Genomic DNA, 15,139 nt, shown 5'->3' on the forward strand with positions numbered 1-15,139 from the left:
GGGACCGACCAAAGTCGCTCAACCTTAATTTTACACGTTAATTTTACTCAATACGCTTGTGGCTGTCATACTATGACATGACAAAATATCTTCTATCAGAGAAAAGCGTTACCGTGTGTTTTAAATGTAAAATATCGTCCCTGACAGCATGATGTCTGAAACATAAGTGCTTTTTGTTTTCCATTTATTTAGGGAAAAAAAGACCTGTATCAGTTCCAGCAGCATAAGTCTGCAGTAGAAAATTCAACTTTTAATCTTACTGCCTAGTTTCAAGATGACCTGCTGGAGAAAGACTGTGTGTGACGAGGGCCTTTACGGCACACTGTGTGTAACCACATTTAGTCACAAGGGGGGGCTGCTAGATCAAGTTTATTTGATTATCATCTCTCAAACACACAGGCAACATGAAGTGCTTTACATAGAGCAATGAAAAACATCAAAACACAAGAAAAGTAATAAAAGAAAAACTTTTTTTTATTAAACATGTTTACATCATATTCTGGATATTTGACTTCACCACATACATAGTTTGGTTACTTGATTATTTTGTATAATAAATTAATAATGGATCATAATTTAAAATTCATGATTGCTGTTGTTAATCATTTATTTTGCAGTTAAGGGCTTTAATTGTTAACTTAAATTATAGGACTGCAGTTTGGCTTCAGAAACATGTGACAAAGTTTATTCAAAACTCTTCCATTGCTGGTATCATAAAATCATATCATTAATGGCATCTGCATGTCAAAGATACTGTTTAATCTAAAATGAACAAATATATTACCTGTAATATAGCATGGCATCGATATTGTTTATAGACATACAATATTGAGCGAGCACAATATATTGTGCAGGTATAGTATAGTATAGATATGGATGTCAGATATTCTTTTCTATTGGTTTAGCTTTTATGGAAACATTTTAATTAATTTAAAAACATCCAATATATTAATCTAGTGCAGAATAAACATGAGGATTTATGTTAAGGCAGTGGTTCAATCTGTTGTCTCAGAGCACAAGTGGTGAACATGAAAAAGCATGACAATAGTTCCCTGATGAAAACATTGCAATATTATTAAAGACCAGAAAAACAAGAAGCCCATATACAATTTCAAGATTACATATTTTGAACAACAGTCAAGTACTTTCAAAGACACACCCTTTGATTTCCTGACAGCAGCAAAACTCTTAAATAAATAAAGTATTGTGAAAATCCTGAGGATGATGTGATGAGTGTTTGCAGTATGTAGCCATCTCTGTATTTTTGCTGAAAAGAGAAAATGAACAGTTTGGTGCTGTAAGTCACTCAGAAAGTCACAGTGAAAATTGTCAAAGAAGTAACTTCACACAGGTAGAGTTTTAGAACCAAAGAAATATGACTTCATGAGTTTTACTTTTCTTTAGGGAGTTCATCTTCTAAATCTCTCAAACACAAATTTGGGTCATGAATTGTGTCTAATGTAAACATATAGTGAACAGACGTGGTGTCGAGTTGTCCAGCATGTGTCAGTCCATATCAGGAAACTTACATGGGTAGTATTTTCCTCACCTCTGTATTTCCTGCTCTCTCTTATTTCCCTGTCCTGTTTTCCAGACTGGTGATGTCTTTGTTCTCCAGGATCTCCATCTTCTGCTCAGGTTGAAGCAGAGTGTTTGACACCATTGCTTTTGCCACCGCTTGAATTGGGATGGCCATGGATGTAGAACACACAGCAGAAAAGGCACCAAAGAACTTCCTGGCTAGCCACTCGCCAGGCCGACTCTCCTGCCTGTCCACCAACAAAACCCTGTTGCAGAAAAACACAAAGGTATTGATGATTTCATAGACCAGATTTGAAATCTTTTTTTTTTTTTTTTTTTTCCTCCACTGTGGTGATTAACAATATTCATTTTCAATAAGTCACATTAGAATGGGCAACTTGTACAGGGTAGTAGAATCAAGTACAATCAACACTTTGTGTCATGTAAAAGGGGGCAATCACATGTGTTGATGGTCTATACCACACTGAAAAAGTTGACAATCTCCTTTTAAATTTGGTACATTAAAATTTCCTACCTCACTGCTATGGTTCATGCATGATTTTAAACAAAAGTCACATGGTGTCACAAGTGCCCTGTTTAAGTGCTAAATTAGCAAAAGATCTGTGCAAATATGTATTGACCCAGTTGGCAGGATGGCATTTATGTATTTTATGTATTATGTATTATTAATTTTTTTGTTTGGGCACAGTTTTCCTTACCACATATGGTGAATATGGATGTCTGTCTCACAAAAGTACTGAAGTGAATGAGAAAAGAGGTCACTCACCCTGGTCTGTAAATGGCATATCTGTCAAAGCCCAGCGCCTCGATATCCGCTTCTACTTGTCCCTGGAAGAAAAATTCATTCATGTTGAGCTTTCAGTGATTGGCTTATGTCATTGTTTATTGAAAGACACACAGAGAAGCTTTAGTTGAGAAAAAGAAGAAGACTGAAGTATGTGGAATGCAGTAGAGTGAGGAAACGGAATACCTTGACTTTGAGGTAGAGGAAGTTGCTGTTTTTATCAGCTCCTCTGGAGGACTCCAGGTGGAACTGTGTGCAGCCTCCTGCCTTGGCCAGCTCCGCTGATTTGAGAACATAATCATGATCAACACGGATGAATCCTTCCTGAAAGGAAAGAGAGAAGTAACAGAAAATCTAAGATTGACAGCATTTTGACTACAGAAAATTCTATATATTATATTAATAAGAATTGATATCAATAAGAATTGTAGCTCAATAGAACAAAGTATCAATGAAATCATGTTTGAATAAGAAATGTATCATAATTATGGCTGAACATAATAATTCAAAATGATTTCTTGCTACATTTCTGTATAATATTGTGACAAAATGATCATATTGCAATATCTTGTTTTATCATTACATGTAAGCAAGTGACAACAAGTAAACATTTACTAGCATCTATCAAACATTTCACTAAATGGGACAAATGAGTATGAGCATTTTATTGATTTTGTTTTTTGAATACCTTTTAAATAACAACAGTCTTGAAGCAGCACTTATTATCCCCGTATTTTTTATCCATACTGCCAGACTATTGAATAACACAACAACTTTTTTTATAATTTATGGACTAGTATAAATATGTTGCAGTAACAATTGCAAAACAAATGTGCAAGACTCAAAGTCAGAATTATTGCCCAACAAATGCTGGATTTTGGAGGTTACTATAATACTATATTGATATTTGTGAGACCAGTTTTTTTATGTAAGCTAGATAAACATTTTTGATTAGGAATCCATAAATTATTTTATTAAAGACGTATATATATGTAGAGAGCAGGACATTTTACAGTTGACAGTACTTGTCAGTGCTCTCATGAACAAACTATGGAACAGCTTTGTTTCTAAATGACAAACATATCTTTAGCTTTCTTTCTTTCCTGTAGTTTCCTTTTACTTATTGGCCTTTATATACACTGATACAAATATATATTTTTGGTAGGGCAATATCAATAAATAAGTTGGCCTGGTAAACTTTTTTTTTAGTTGGGCTCTAGTGGAAATGTTGGTGAATTGCAAAGAAATTGCTTAGTCATTGCTCCACCCCAAATTGCTTAGCTATTGCTACTAAACAATAAACCATCAAATCCCAAGAGATATACAGCGCAACACCAAAGTTTTAATGAATTCACAGATGAGCCGCCCACACTGGATTTAGTACGTTTGACTTACAGTCCCTGCTTTTGCCCGGGTTGTTCCCAGACAGCAATAGCCCACATCATGGCCCTGGAAGGCAGCAGCATAATCGTCAAGCTTCTCAAAGTCCACCACCTCTTGCACCTGGAGGCACAGAAAACAAGGTGTCAAGTGAAATGTAATGAGCAACATGATGAATCTTAGATAATGGAGTGTCTTATTGAAAAAGCTGTCAACTAAACTAGAAGATCAGTCCACTCACCAAATTTTCATATGCTTTGCCCTCAAAGGTGAGCTGTCTCCTTCCAATGAGAGTAATCTTGGAGAAGATGTTGTGCCCCAGCAGCTCTTGAAGCAACATCTTGCCAGTTTCCCCAGACGCGCCGAGGATAAAACAGCTTTTATTTTGCTGCTTGAAGTTTTCCTCCAGGGTCTTCAAGTCCTCAGCCATGCTGTGTGCCACAACACATTGACCACTCTGTTAGCACCATGCACGAGTGCAGGTAATACCAAAATTAAACACACTGTCATGTATTTAATGTAGGTAATGTGTGCAGATTTGAAACATGCTGTGCAAACTTTATCAGCTTGGTGGGCAGCAATAAGCAAGTATAAAAAAAAAAAACATATTAAAATCTGGGATGTAGAGGATGCAGTTTGTGACGAATTCATTAGATGATGCAAACAATCCAGAAACCAGTCCTGATTGTGTTTTACAGGGTGAGTACGTTTGCAAAATATAAAGAGGAATTTAAATTAACAGATTTCTTAATGGAGTTTGGTTTGACGTTCACTATATCATTACACAGAGAAACACTGAGGAACGCTCCCCGGTTAAATCAATTTTTGCTGCTTTATAATGTTTACACCGGTGGCCCATATGTCTGGGACCATTATAGCTCTACCATTAAATATTAACGTGGTTATATTCGCATTAGCATTACAGGTTAGACAGCAACTAGATAAATGCTTGTGCCGAGACCAGCGTTCATGAATGCTAACGGAGACCCCGGCTGTACGTTACCTGGAGTATTTACCCGAGACAGAGTCGTCGAAATAATTCAAAACCGCTGCAATGACAACAACTGCGAGAGTTAGGATCGCGGTAGCTTTTCCCAGGGAGGAGACCACCGGTTTCAGAGCAGACATCGCCAAGAGCAGCGATTACATTGCTTGGGCACTTCCTGGTTGCTTCATGTCCACGGACGGTGCTCTCTGCCCGCTGTTTTGATAGGTTGAGGGGAAAACAGATATTATCGTCACCGTTTCGTTCACTGCAAGAATATTAATGGTATATTTTATTTTATTTTTTGTATTATATTTTATTACACCCCACGGGAAGGGGTGGGGGGGGGGGGGGGGGGGGGGTTGTCATTACACATGTTCCGTTCCCATCCTCATTTTACACAGTAGATAACGCTTGGTACAGCGCATGCGCACTTGCATTTTGAAATTCCCCATGAATTCTTGCAATATCCTGTTTTCATTCTTCACCCAATCTGATACCCATACCACAGGCCCTTTACTACATTAATGATGTCTATCTGTGGTGCTCAGCTTTTTTTTGTACCTCATAATGAATTTGCTACCTCTTTATGATAAACCGCCATGTAAAAGGGTTCTGTAATTAATAGATTAATTTTTTTGTTGAATCAGTTTAACATATAAAAGGACATTTTACAAACATGATGGGGTTAAAATGACAGACAAAAATGAACAATAAATACAAAAGAAACACAATGGGGTGCTTTTAATCTGAAATGCTCCTGACATAGGCATGTACAGGGGCTGCCTATCTTGCCTTAAACATTTAGACTTTCAGTTAAAGTCTTGCTGTGATCTTCTTTATGATATACAGCATCTCTTTATTGCTCAGTGCGTGCAGAGAAGGGCACCAGTTGTACAGGCAATGCCAGAACTAGGCACGGCCTGTATAAGTACTACGTGTAGCCTGCACTACGAGGCTTGGGGGTTGTGGCTTTAACCAGGAAATTGTAAACATTTTCTTTGCTTAACAAGTAGCTCAAATTGTTTTCTGTTATAATTTCCTGTATGATGGCAGGAATAAAACGTGCTGGATGCAAAGTCAAATTAATACCTGTAATAAACTTAATCTCTTCTTCACTATGTTTTGATAATGAAAGAGTTTGGGGCAATCCCTACCACGCTGGCACTCCTCCAAGATAGATCAGATCAACCAGTGTATTTTCACATGGGTTTTAAAATGCCTGATTTTGACCAGGTTTCTCCCATGTAGGGCTTTTTTGTTAGTTTATGTCATATAGTTTATGTAATCTAATTCATATTGTAGACTCTGATTGTTCTACCAGTACCCACCTTTATTTACTGAGATTAAACTAGTTCTGCCAGTCATCTATTACAGCATTTACTGAAAATGGAGTTCAGTTATGTTTGTATGATTGTGACCGGACAGAAAAATAGTGTGTGTGTGTGTGTGTGTGTGTGTGTGTGTGTGTGTGTGTGCGCGCGCAAGCATCATTTAATGGTCCTTTTAAAATGTATTACATTCTTCATTAGCCAGGAAAGACGGAGAGATAGGTGCCCTTTTAGCTACAAAGGCACATTATGTAAAAACAATGAGTTAAAGAAGATTAAATATAACTATGATATTATATCACAACCTTCCCTATCACCTTATCTTACACAGATCAAATTAACTCTCTACACCATCCCCATTTCCATCCTGCCCGACTCATCAGAGTTGAGACGGTTGAGCCTTTGTAGTTACAGCGAAGTTGTAAATTAAGTGAATTTCAGGCTCTAACAACTCTTTCCTAACCTCTAACCCTCTTAGTTTGTGTAGCAGGTAAGGCCAGTAATGCTAGACCCCTTTTCAAGACTGGCTACATGGCTGTGAAGAGTTTGTCGTCTTCTTCTTTTGTCTGATGAGGTCAGTACAAATTAACTGTCATTTGCACTAACCTCATTAGACAGAGTCAACCCTAACAGACCAGTGTTTGATCTAACAACTCCAGGTTAAAATACAAACTCACTACATCCATATTTTACATAAATTTCTCTTAAAGCAGGTGAAAGAGATTTAAACCTCAAAAGAAAATTGTCAGTCTCCAGATACATTAAAAACTCGTTTAACTCTGCCATTCTTTTGCTGTGGTTTACCCTGTGTGGTTTCTAGCCAACGACACAGGTCATATTCTCAGAAATGCTTGGTGGAACATAAGAATACATAAGAAATATACTTTCGTTTTCTATCTATAATTTGAAGAATATTTGATGCATTATGTTATCTGATAATTGAAGAAGCAGAACAGATGGAAAATAATAGTACCTGATTTAAATATGACACAGTTACTAGCTGTATAGAAAACAAGGTTTTGCAGTCATGAGGAGGAAGAGAAAGGCTCCAGAGAATTGTTTATTTTCTTACAATGATAAAAGCTGTTTACACACCAGACACTGTATGAAATATGACCATGAAAACCTTTTTGACTCATTTTAAAATACATTGGATCTTTTCTTTCCAAATAAGTTCATAGGTTGTCCTGGATGGCTGTACTGTGGCTGTAATTTAGTCAGGAAATCCAGTCTGGACCTCGAGTGCGAGCAAAGCCCTGAAAAATGTTTTTGCCTTTTGTCAGACCTTCAGGGGTTTTCATTAGCCAAAACCGCCACACAAAGAAAGTAGGTCCAGTCACATGCAATGAATTCATCAACGCCCCATGTTTTTAACACCCCTGCCACTTCCAACACAAGGCATCGATCCAATCTAATAGAATATGATGGAGCCAGGGATGATCCTTTAAAGATGTCAGCAGTAAAAGACAGAAAGAAAAGAGGCTGAGGTAGAGAGAAGAGGCCTTAAACTGGCACTCTGCTGAAATGAAATGTCGCCTCTTTGTTCCTTAGCCGCGGGTGCTAATTGGGCCTAGCGGCAGGGAGGAAAGCTGCTGCTGGGCTCCTGTCTGTCGCACCTGTTGAGTCATTGTCTCTCACATTGATTAGACAGGAAGTTGGAGTAAGAAGGCTTATGCCCCAGTGGGTGCGTGGCAGAAACGTGGTTCAATTTCCTTTTAGAGCTCCACTGCTGGAGGTGAAAATACCAATGGTGGTCAGTGGTCAATTGCGTTTGACCATTGATTAGCTTGCACTAAAGGACATATGGATCATAAAGAGTTGGCTTCCATTGGCTCGTTGGCTTTCTTTATACTTGAGTCACAGTCCGTCCTGCTTTTCCTCAACATTGCATAAGTTTGATGTCACCGCTGTTCTGCCACACTTCACCTGGAGCTCTATTCAGACAGGATTAGCTTTTAGTGGATGGGAAATAATTACTCACACAGGTGTGACGGCCCCTGCCTAATTGGCAGGACGTGCCGGTACTATATGTAATATGAATTAGTAATGCACTGATGTATTTATTTGAAGTTGACACCAATATTCCATGTTTTCCCACCTCTACTAGCAAACACAGATATGTTTTTACTGCAGGTGAAAAACAGGGAGATCAAAACTGATAATGCTCTTAAAAGTTGGTTCTGCCATTAGTAAGCTCATGTATTCTGTGATGTGCTTGTATTAATAGACAGTTTTTAGCTAATTGCAGATCTTGGCACTAGTGTGTAAAATTGCAAGTAAACCGCACATGTCAAATGTGTCACATGCAACTTCTGCAGCTGAGGATGAAATGTGCTAACAATAAAACTCCAGCCTGGAGTCCAGAGCTAAGAGAAGTCACAGCTAAAACAGATTCAAGATGTGTTTTCATTGTTATTAATCAGAAAATTAACAAAGGTTGTTGACAGTTTTTTTCAGTTGACAGTTGAAAGTGTTAACTGATGACGTTTGATGACGCACCTCTGGCACATTTCAGGAGTCTCTACTGATCAGATAGTATTCCTTTTTGTTTCTTTTTTAGCTCTGTGAGCTACAGATGTGTGAAAAATTAAAGTAAAACCTGTAAAATGAGCAGAGAAACAAGATGACCTGGGTGGCCACTGAATGGTTTGACTCAGGATGAAAATGATGTGACTCATACAGTATGTTGTGGCCTTCAGTCACCAGATCTCAACCCAGCTAAACACCTCTGGGAGATTTTGGACCAATGTGTCAGACAGTGCTCCAGTAGAGTCCAGAGACCTGTAGAATCAAACTATTCAGGCAGGTTGCAGTGTCCTGAGCACCTTACTAAGACACCTAATGTTGTTTTTTCCTTTAATTTGTCACCTTTCTGTGTATGTTTGAGTTTTTGTATTGATATGTTGCCCCACATGATATATTGAATCTTTATTTCCTTGAAGCAAATACTGAAATTCTGTATAAATGACTGATACGACAGATTAGATAAAGAAAAGAGGCCATTTATGAATGGGACTTGATGCATATTCCTGAATGAAACAGAAGTGTATCCATGTTTGCCTACAAATACACATGTCACATACATACACAGACAGACACACACATACAATCTCTACACAAACACAGCTTAAGGTTTAGGACCCCGGTCCCACAGACTATCGAGTGTGATGCTAATGATGGTAATTAATGGAGCCTGACAGCACAATCTGCTGCCCATTGTCTCCCAATAAACAGCTTTACAGTCCACATGAGCCACAGAGGGGACGGGAGGTTTAAGCTGAGAACTGAGACACTGAGAGCAGGAGACAGGGAGGGTGGAGGGTCAGACCTCAGGGGACAGCACTGATCCTGAAGTGGGGATTAGCTCAATTAGGGAGGCACTGTCTGATCAAGATGCAGGGTTCAATGGTACCTATGATGTGTCTGTGTGTGTGTGTGTCATGAGAGAAGCGTACATCATTAGAGCTGACTGTTGCCATTATTTGTTGCAGTGTCGACTGATGCAGCTGGTGTGAACAATAGTCAAGATGATGCCTTTTTGCTTTTCTGTGACCCTCCACTCACATTTCCATTTGTTGTCATACATTTCAATGGTAATTAATCTCCAATGTGTTTTATCGTCGGAATGATAACAGATCCATGAATTTTTCAGTGTGCATAAAGTCAAGTTGTTACTGATCATTTTTATGAGTATAAAGCAACATAAGTTTGTTGCTCTTGATTTATTTCACTGAGCAGGATGCATATTTTGTCTCTTAAAGGATTATTAACGTCAGGTTTTGGGTTTTCAGCATGTTAAAGACATATTCACTATTTTTAGTTTGAGGGTTACAGATAGGGTAAGTAATGTGGCATGTCAGATTAATTGAGCTTTGCTAAAAGATTTCTTTTTAAATTATTTTTACAGATTTCCACTGAAAATTTCTTTTTTTGTAAGAAGCAAATCACTTCAAACAAACTGTTACTATAATATTATGTCATGCTCTGAATCATTTCTTTGTTCCCTCCTGTAAATAGAGAGTAATTACTCACTTTATTTATTAATACAGTTTAAAAAGTTTTCTTTTAGAAATACAGTCCCTCTAAAAAAAATAAAGAACCAGATAAACTAGAGTGCTCATTTTACAAATTGTAAAATCTCTTAACATAAGATTTTCACTCAGTTTTTTGTATTATTTAGATTTTCACCTGTTGGTTTTATTAAATTTTCCTTTTTGTTGTTCAGTTGTAGTGAGGAAAAAAAACAAGTCCTGGTTTCTTTTTAAATATTAAACAAAAGCAACTGTCCTCTATGCAATAGTAGATAGAACGTAATGCCATTAAGTGTGGATGCAGTTTTATCTAAATTTAAAGAAAACTCGGAAAATGAAGTGTGAGGGGTTCAAATGGCCATACCAGCAGCCAGATCCTCTGATCAGCTGTGAAGAAAGCAGAACAACAAAGTCACTCCACAGCAGGACAGAGGTTCAGACTCTTCCTCAGGCTTGGCTTTGTTACAGGCTCAGACTTTAACAATGTGTTTGCAGCAGAGCAGAGTATCATTTGTGCTCAGAGGAGCTTTCCTGCAGCAGAGCAGCAGCTAAGCAGCAGTGAGACCTGCTTTTCCTCCTCTGAGGAACAATGAGCTCATTAAAGGAGCAAACAGATTATCACTGTTTTTCAATAGAGGGTCCCAAAAAGAGTCTGGTGGACCTGGCTGCTCCCAGCAGGTAGAGATAAGACTACACTTGCACATCTGGCCAACCTGCTGCTAACTTCTCTGTCTTGAATGTGTACATACGACCATTAATACAACATTTATGTTTAGGTCCTTTGTGCATTTTAATAACACATATAACATTTACCCTTATTTAGAAAACACAGACTCTTGTGTAAAACCAAGACTGAAAGACAACTTTTAAACTTTTAAATATTTTAAGAAATGCTATAAATAAGAAGGCAGTGAGCAGCTTGTGAGGTGATGTTTTTTTTCTCTTGTTGTGGCTTCAATGATCAATCAAATAAAAGCTTTATGATTTCTGCATTCAAGTTGTTTTTCAGGAGCTACAATAACAATTTTTTTTGTTTGTTTATTTGTTTTTTTGTTTTTTTTTTTTATAGGAGTCCAACCCTTCGTACATTATCTGCAACTGCACTGACTGTGCTGAATGTGAAGACTGGAAAGGAGAGAGCAATGTGTACTCGCAGTCACAGTCGTCTTGTCCTGCCTGTGCCACAGCATGTTTGTACTGCACCAATGCTGGACAAAGCTCTGACAGACGTCTTTATTCTGAGGTAAGTTAAAAAAAATGTTGTGGGCTTTTGGATTTCATAAACCAGTTAGGATTTCTGATCAGTCACACTTTCTGCATCAGTGTGCCTGCAAGGATCCGTGCCAACAAACATGTGAACACTGCACATGTGAACATACTGCACAATCCAAATTATTGTCAAAAATGTCTGTTAGTGGTACTTACAGAAGCTTGAAGGCAACTGGTTGTTTGTGACAGAGATGGGGAACAGTTGGCCAATGGGAGGCTTAAGCTGCATTTAGTCCTAAATGCTTGTCAGGTGATTAGACATCTCTAAAATCCTCCTACCGCCACACCTTTCTGATTAAATTCAAGTGGTCAGTGTCCAACAGTTTCTGTCAGTTTACAAAAACTGGCGATCTGACATTCATACCCACTTCACACTGTGAATGTCCTCAAGGGGAGACCATCTAAAAATGTGTTTTTATACCTGTATTTAACAATATGGTACAGACATTGACAGAACAGTGACAAAAGCTTGGGCTGTAGAGAGACTGACAACGATGAGCAACAAAATGTGAGGTTTCTGAGCAGTTTGATTTTGGTCATCAATAAGAAAAAATCAAAAAAGGTCAGCAAATGAGTTTCCAAACCACTCACATAAAAGTTGACCACCATACGCTATCATGGAGAAAAGGAGATAGACAGTCCTATGAAAATTTAGACAGACTATAGACCACGACATGATCAGGTACTTTAACCAGAAAGTCTTAAACCAAACTTGATTTATTTATTTACAAATAGGTTGTTGTATCTGTCTGTATCCATCTGCTGATTCATATTACAGACCACGCCGTCATGTACTTTGCTCAGAAACTCCGAAACCAAAGTCAAGTCACACTTTTTTTTCCTCACGAATATGTCCTTGTGTCACATCCGCTGAAAGTTGTTTCCTCACCAAGTGAGCCATTGTTCTGCTGCTGAGCTGCAAACCCTCATCAAAATGGATGCATATTGGCCCGTGAGTCCTTTTTAGCAGCACGGCTTTGTTAAAGTCAATCAACTAATTCACAGGAGATTCTTTATTCTCTGTGGCTGGAAGTTATGGTGACATTAGTCCAGCTTTCGTAGGCCTTATTCAGTATTAAACATATTTCAGAAGTATAGTTAGTTGATATGATCTTTGATTTCAGTGAACATTATGTTACTAGATATTAGTTGCTAATGAAATGTCAGTATTTATTAGTTATCTGTATCTGGTTTTTACTTATCAATTTCTCAGAGAGGAACATGAATAAGACATGATCAGTTATGATGAGATTTTCCCAGGAGAAAATTAAACTTGAGACAGTTAAATCTGTACGGTCTTGTATGGGGTAATATTAGCATAATACACCAAAGCCTCTTAGTAGATATTTGTGTTTGGCTTTGAGTTTTCACTATCAGATCTATTTGCTGTCTTAAATCTCCCTTTTGTGGCAGGACGGGCGAAGCTTAATGACTCCTTTGAACTGCCGACATCCCCAGCAGAATGGCTTCGGGAATGTCAACCAACTAACCTTTAGTCTGTTTCCCACATCCAGCAATAGTACAGGGCACGTAATACCCATCTTTCAATTCCTGCCCACCTCTAAATTCATAATCAGTTAATCATTTTGTCCATCACACATGCAAACATTGAGCTGTTATTGTAATAAACAGCAATGGCATAATACTCATGGAACACAAACCTAACACTGTTTACTGTTTTGCAGAAATTGAATTACAATAAAATAGAGAAAATCTCATAAAGTAAAGAAAGTAAAGATCGTTGTCTGACCTTTAAGGTTTTTCAACGATGTAGCACCTTTGAAATGACTTAAAATGCTTTGTGATCAAACATCTTTTATTTCTTATCTCATACAAGAACTTTTTTGATTATTTTTCTACAACTTTACTGTCCACAGTCATGTCAAGATAATAGAAAAATGGCTCAAACCTCTACTAACACATTAAACCAAGAGCTTCAATATTCAGTATTAGAATATGTTGAGGTTTGGTGAAACTGTGACAATAATGATATCACGGTGTCATTATTTTATTCATTTATCTCATTAAATTTTCTACTAGTTACTACTTTGATTTGAAATGTTTGAGTTTTCTCTGATTGAACATAATAATGGAAAACAGTTGCATTTAACATCAATTTAATTATTATTATTTTTTAGAATCAAATTGCAACTTTATATTTTTGTAGTTGTTCAACAGAAACAGGAGGGATGTGTTAAATGATAATTCTGTTTATTACACCCTGGATTCAGATATTTTATCCATTCATTCTTACTCACCAAGTTAACTGCCAATGTCTGTGAATGTGACAGCTTTCCTAAAAGTGGATCAGACCTGGCAACATGTAACATGTAATTGTAGACACACAATTTTCTTGTGTTTGACAGATTATTACAGATAATTGTTACAGGTGTGCGTTGTAATGTCGTCTATAATCACGAACGTGTATCTCTGGAGGTGGAGCGGGTTGTCCACTAATCTGAACGTCTGCACTTCAGTTCTTGGCTCTTCTGTGTGTCAAAGTGTGTTTGGTTAACACTGAATCCACACATCTTGTAAGGGCTGTATGTGTAGGGAAAAGAAGGGCTGTATGAATGGATTTGTGTGTGAATGTAGCTTGTAGTGTAAAGTGCTCTGAGTGGTCACTATATCATAAGTGCAGTTCATTTACCATTTAATGTGGTGAATACAATGTGATCATAAGAGTTATTTGCCAAAACTATTGTAATAAAGTGGAATCATCCTGTATCGTGTGATGGGCTGTGCTGATGGAGTGGCTGAAAGTTGGCTTTTGAAAAATGAAACTGTTTTGGAAATGTTGGCTTAGTATGGCTGGAAGGCCAAAACTGAAAAAAGTAGAGCTGCATTCATGTACTTGACAGACGCTGTCTCAGGGGAGTCTGGCTCTCTTCTGCTGTTGTTGAGTCTCAGTTGAGTCTGTGTCTTGGATGGGCCCTGCTGTCCAGTGGCCTACGGGGAGTTTGAAAGAAGGAAGGAGGGAGATCATGTCGGATCATGACGGACCCACCACAGCACAGAGACCTCCCTGCCGATGAGCAAACACCACTACAAATGGCAGAGCTGGCTGGACAATCACTCAGTGAATGGAAGCTAATTAGCTAGAGTCTAATGCCAGTTTACTAACACCTGTATTAGCGTGCTCGCCCAGCAGGGAAGCGGGGTTGGCCAACAAGCGCTAATCCCTCATAAGCCCACAGTACTCCTCCCAAGAACTGGCATTAGCATATTCTGCTTTAGCCAGCTGTTGCCAACCTAAAACCAGGCTTCCACAGTGATGTGTTGACGGAGAGGAGGAGGAAGATTTTAATGCTTTTGTATCAGGTTACCTGTGAGTTCCCGTGTGTATCGTGTTCCACCTATAGAGTCCAGAGACTGGCTGACTTACTTGCAAGCTCTTATTTTGTAAAATTCAAGGGCACAGTTGGCCTTTTTGAAAGTAACACATCATGACAGCATGTTTCCAGAAAAACCTCTGAGAACAGGTGTGATGAAAAGGCAGCCGTAAAAGTTTGAAACCCTTTAACAAACTGAGGACAATCGTGTCAAATTGAAACACCAGTGGAAAAAAAAGTTCAAGTTTCACGCTCCAGACCATGTCCTGAAACCTCTCCCCCTTTGTCATTTTTCTCACATCTCACAAACCTGCATCATTTTTTCAGGCCCCTGGGAAACCCGCCATGTGCATGTGTTCACTTTCAGTCTCATTCCTTTGCTCTCCCATCCTCTCCCACTGCCTGGGTGGTGGAGTGATTACCCGGTAGCCATGTGTGTATCAAGGCAAGTGCGAGGCCAGTGTGTGTGTATAAGGGATTAGCAA

General features: G+C 38.4%; 1 protein-coding gene and 1 long non-coding RNA gene across 8 annotated transcripts in view; one reads left to right on the forward strand and one right to left on the reverse strand.

Moving 5' to 3' along the window:
• Positions 1-15,139, forward strand: part of LOC139628118 (uncharacterized) — a 37,031-nt gene that overhangs the window by 638 nt on the left and 21,254 nt on the right. The window contains exons 2-5 of one of the 5 annotated variants that reach the window (XR_011692691.1): positions 1,595-1,808; positions 3,976-4,188; positions 11,123-11,300; positions 12,736-14,177. This is a non-coding gene — a long non-coding RNA (uncharacterized lncRNA). Of the gene's footprint in view, positions 1-1,594; positions 1,809-3,975; positions 4,189-11,122; positions 14,178-15,139 lie in introns of those variants that run through there. The other 4 variants (XR_011692689.1, XR_011692690.1, XR_011692692.1 and 1 more) reach the window with 4 other exon arrangements.
• On the reverse strand, positions 457-4,919 carry htatip2 (HIV-1 Tat interactive protein 2). Of its 3 annotated transcripts, XR_011692687.1 has the most exons (8): positions 4,710-4,919; positions 3,948-4,137; positions 3,722-3,829; positions 2,513-2,650; positions 2,309-2,370; positions 1,550-1,787; positions 821-1,267; positions 457-592 (listed from the first exon to the last, which is right to left on the reverse strand). XR_011692687.1 is itself a non-coding variant. In XM_071489487.1 (7 exons), the coding sequence occupies exons 1-6, from the start codon at positions 4,832-4,834 to the stop codon at positions 1,571-1,573; spliced, it is 840 nt and encodes a 279-aa protein (XP_071345588.1). In that variant the 5' UTR covers positions 4,835-4,919; the 3' UTR covers positions 457-1,267; positions 1,550-1,570. The 3 variants fall into 3 exon arrangements, 2 of the variants coding, with proteins under 2 accessions (XP_071345588.1, XP_071345589.1); XM_071489487.1 differs by having other exon boundaries at positions 457-1,267; XM_071489488.1 differs by having other exon boundaries at positions 457-1,267; positions 4,723-4,879.

The sequence above is a fragment of the Trachinotus anak genome, unplaced genomic scaffold (assembly GCF_046630095.1).
Source record: "Trachinotus anak isolate AG129_WGS33_773 ecotype Australia unplaced genomic scaffold, CSIRO_AGI_Tana_v1 ptg000011l, whole genome shotgun sequence".
In the NCBI taxonomy this organism is placed as follows: domain Eukaryota; kingdom Metazoa; phylum Chordata; class Actinopteri; order Carangiformes; family Carangidae; genus Trachinotus; species Trachinotus anak.

Coding starts and splice junctions, on each gene's coding strand:
- htatip2 (XM_071489487.1), bottom strand. CDS start 4,834: ATGTCTGCTCTGAAACCGGTGGTCTCCTCCCTGGGAAAAGCTACCGCG. Junction 3,830..3,947: donor GCAAAGCATATGAAAATTTG/GTGAGTGGACTG, acceptor CTGTGCCTCCAG/GTGCAAGAGGTGGTGGACTT. Junction 2,371..2,512: donor TCCTCTACCTCAAAGTCAAG/GTATTCCGTTTC, acceptor TTTTTCTTCCAG/GGACAAGTAGAAGCGGATAT.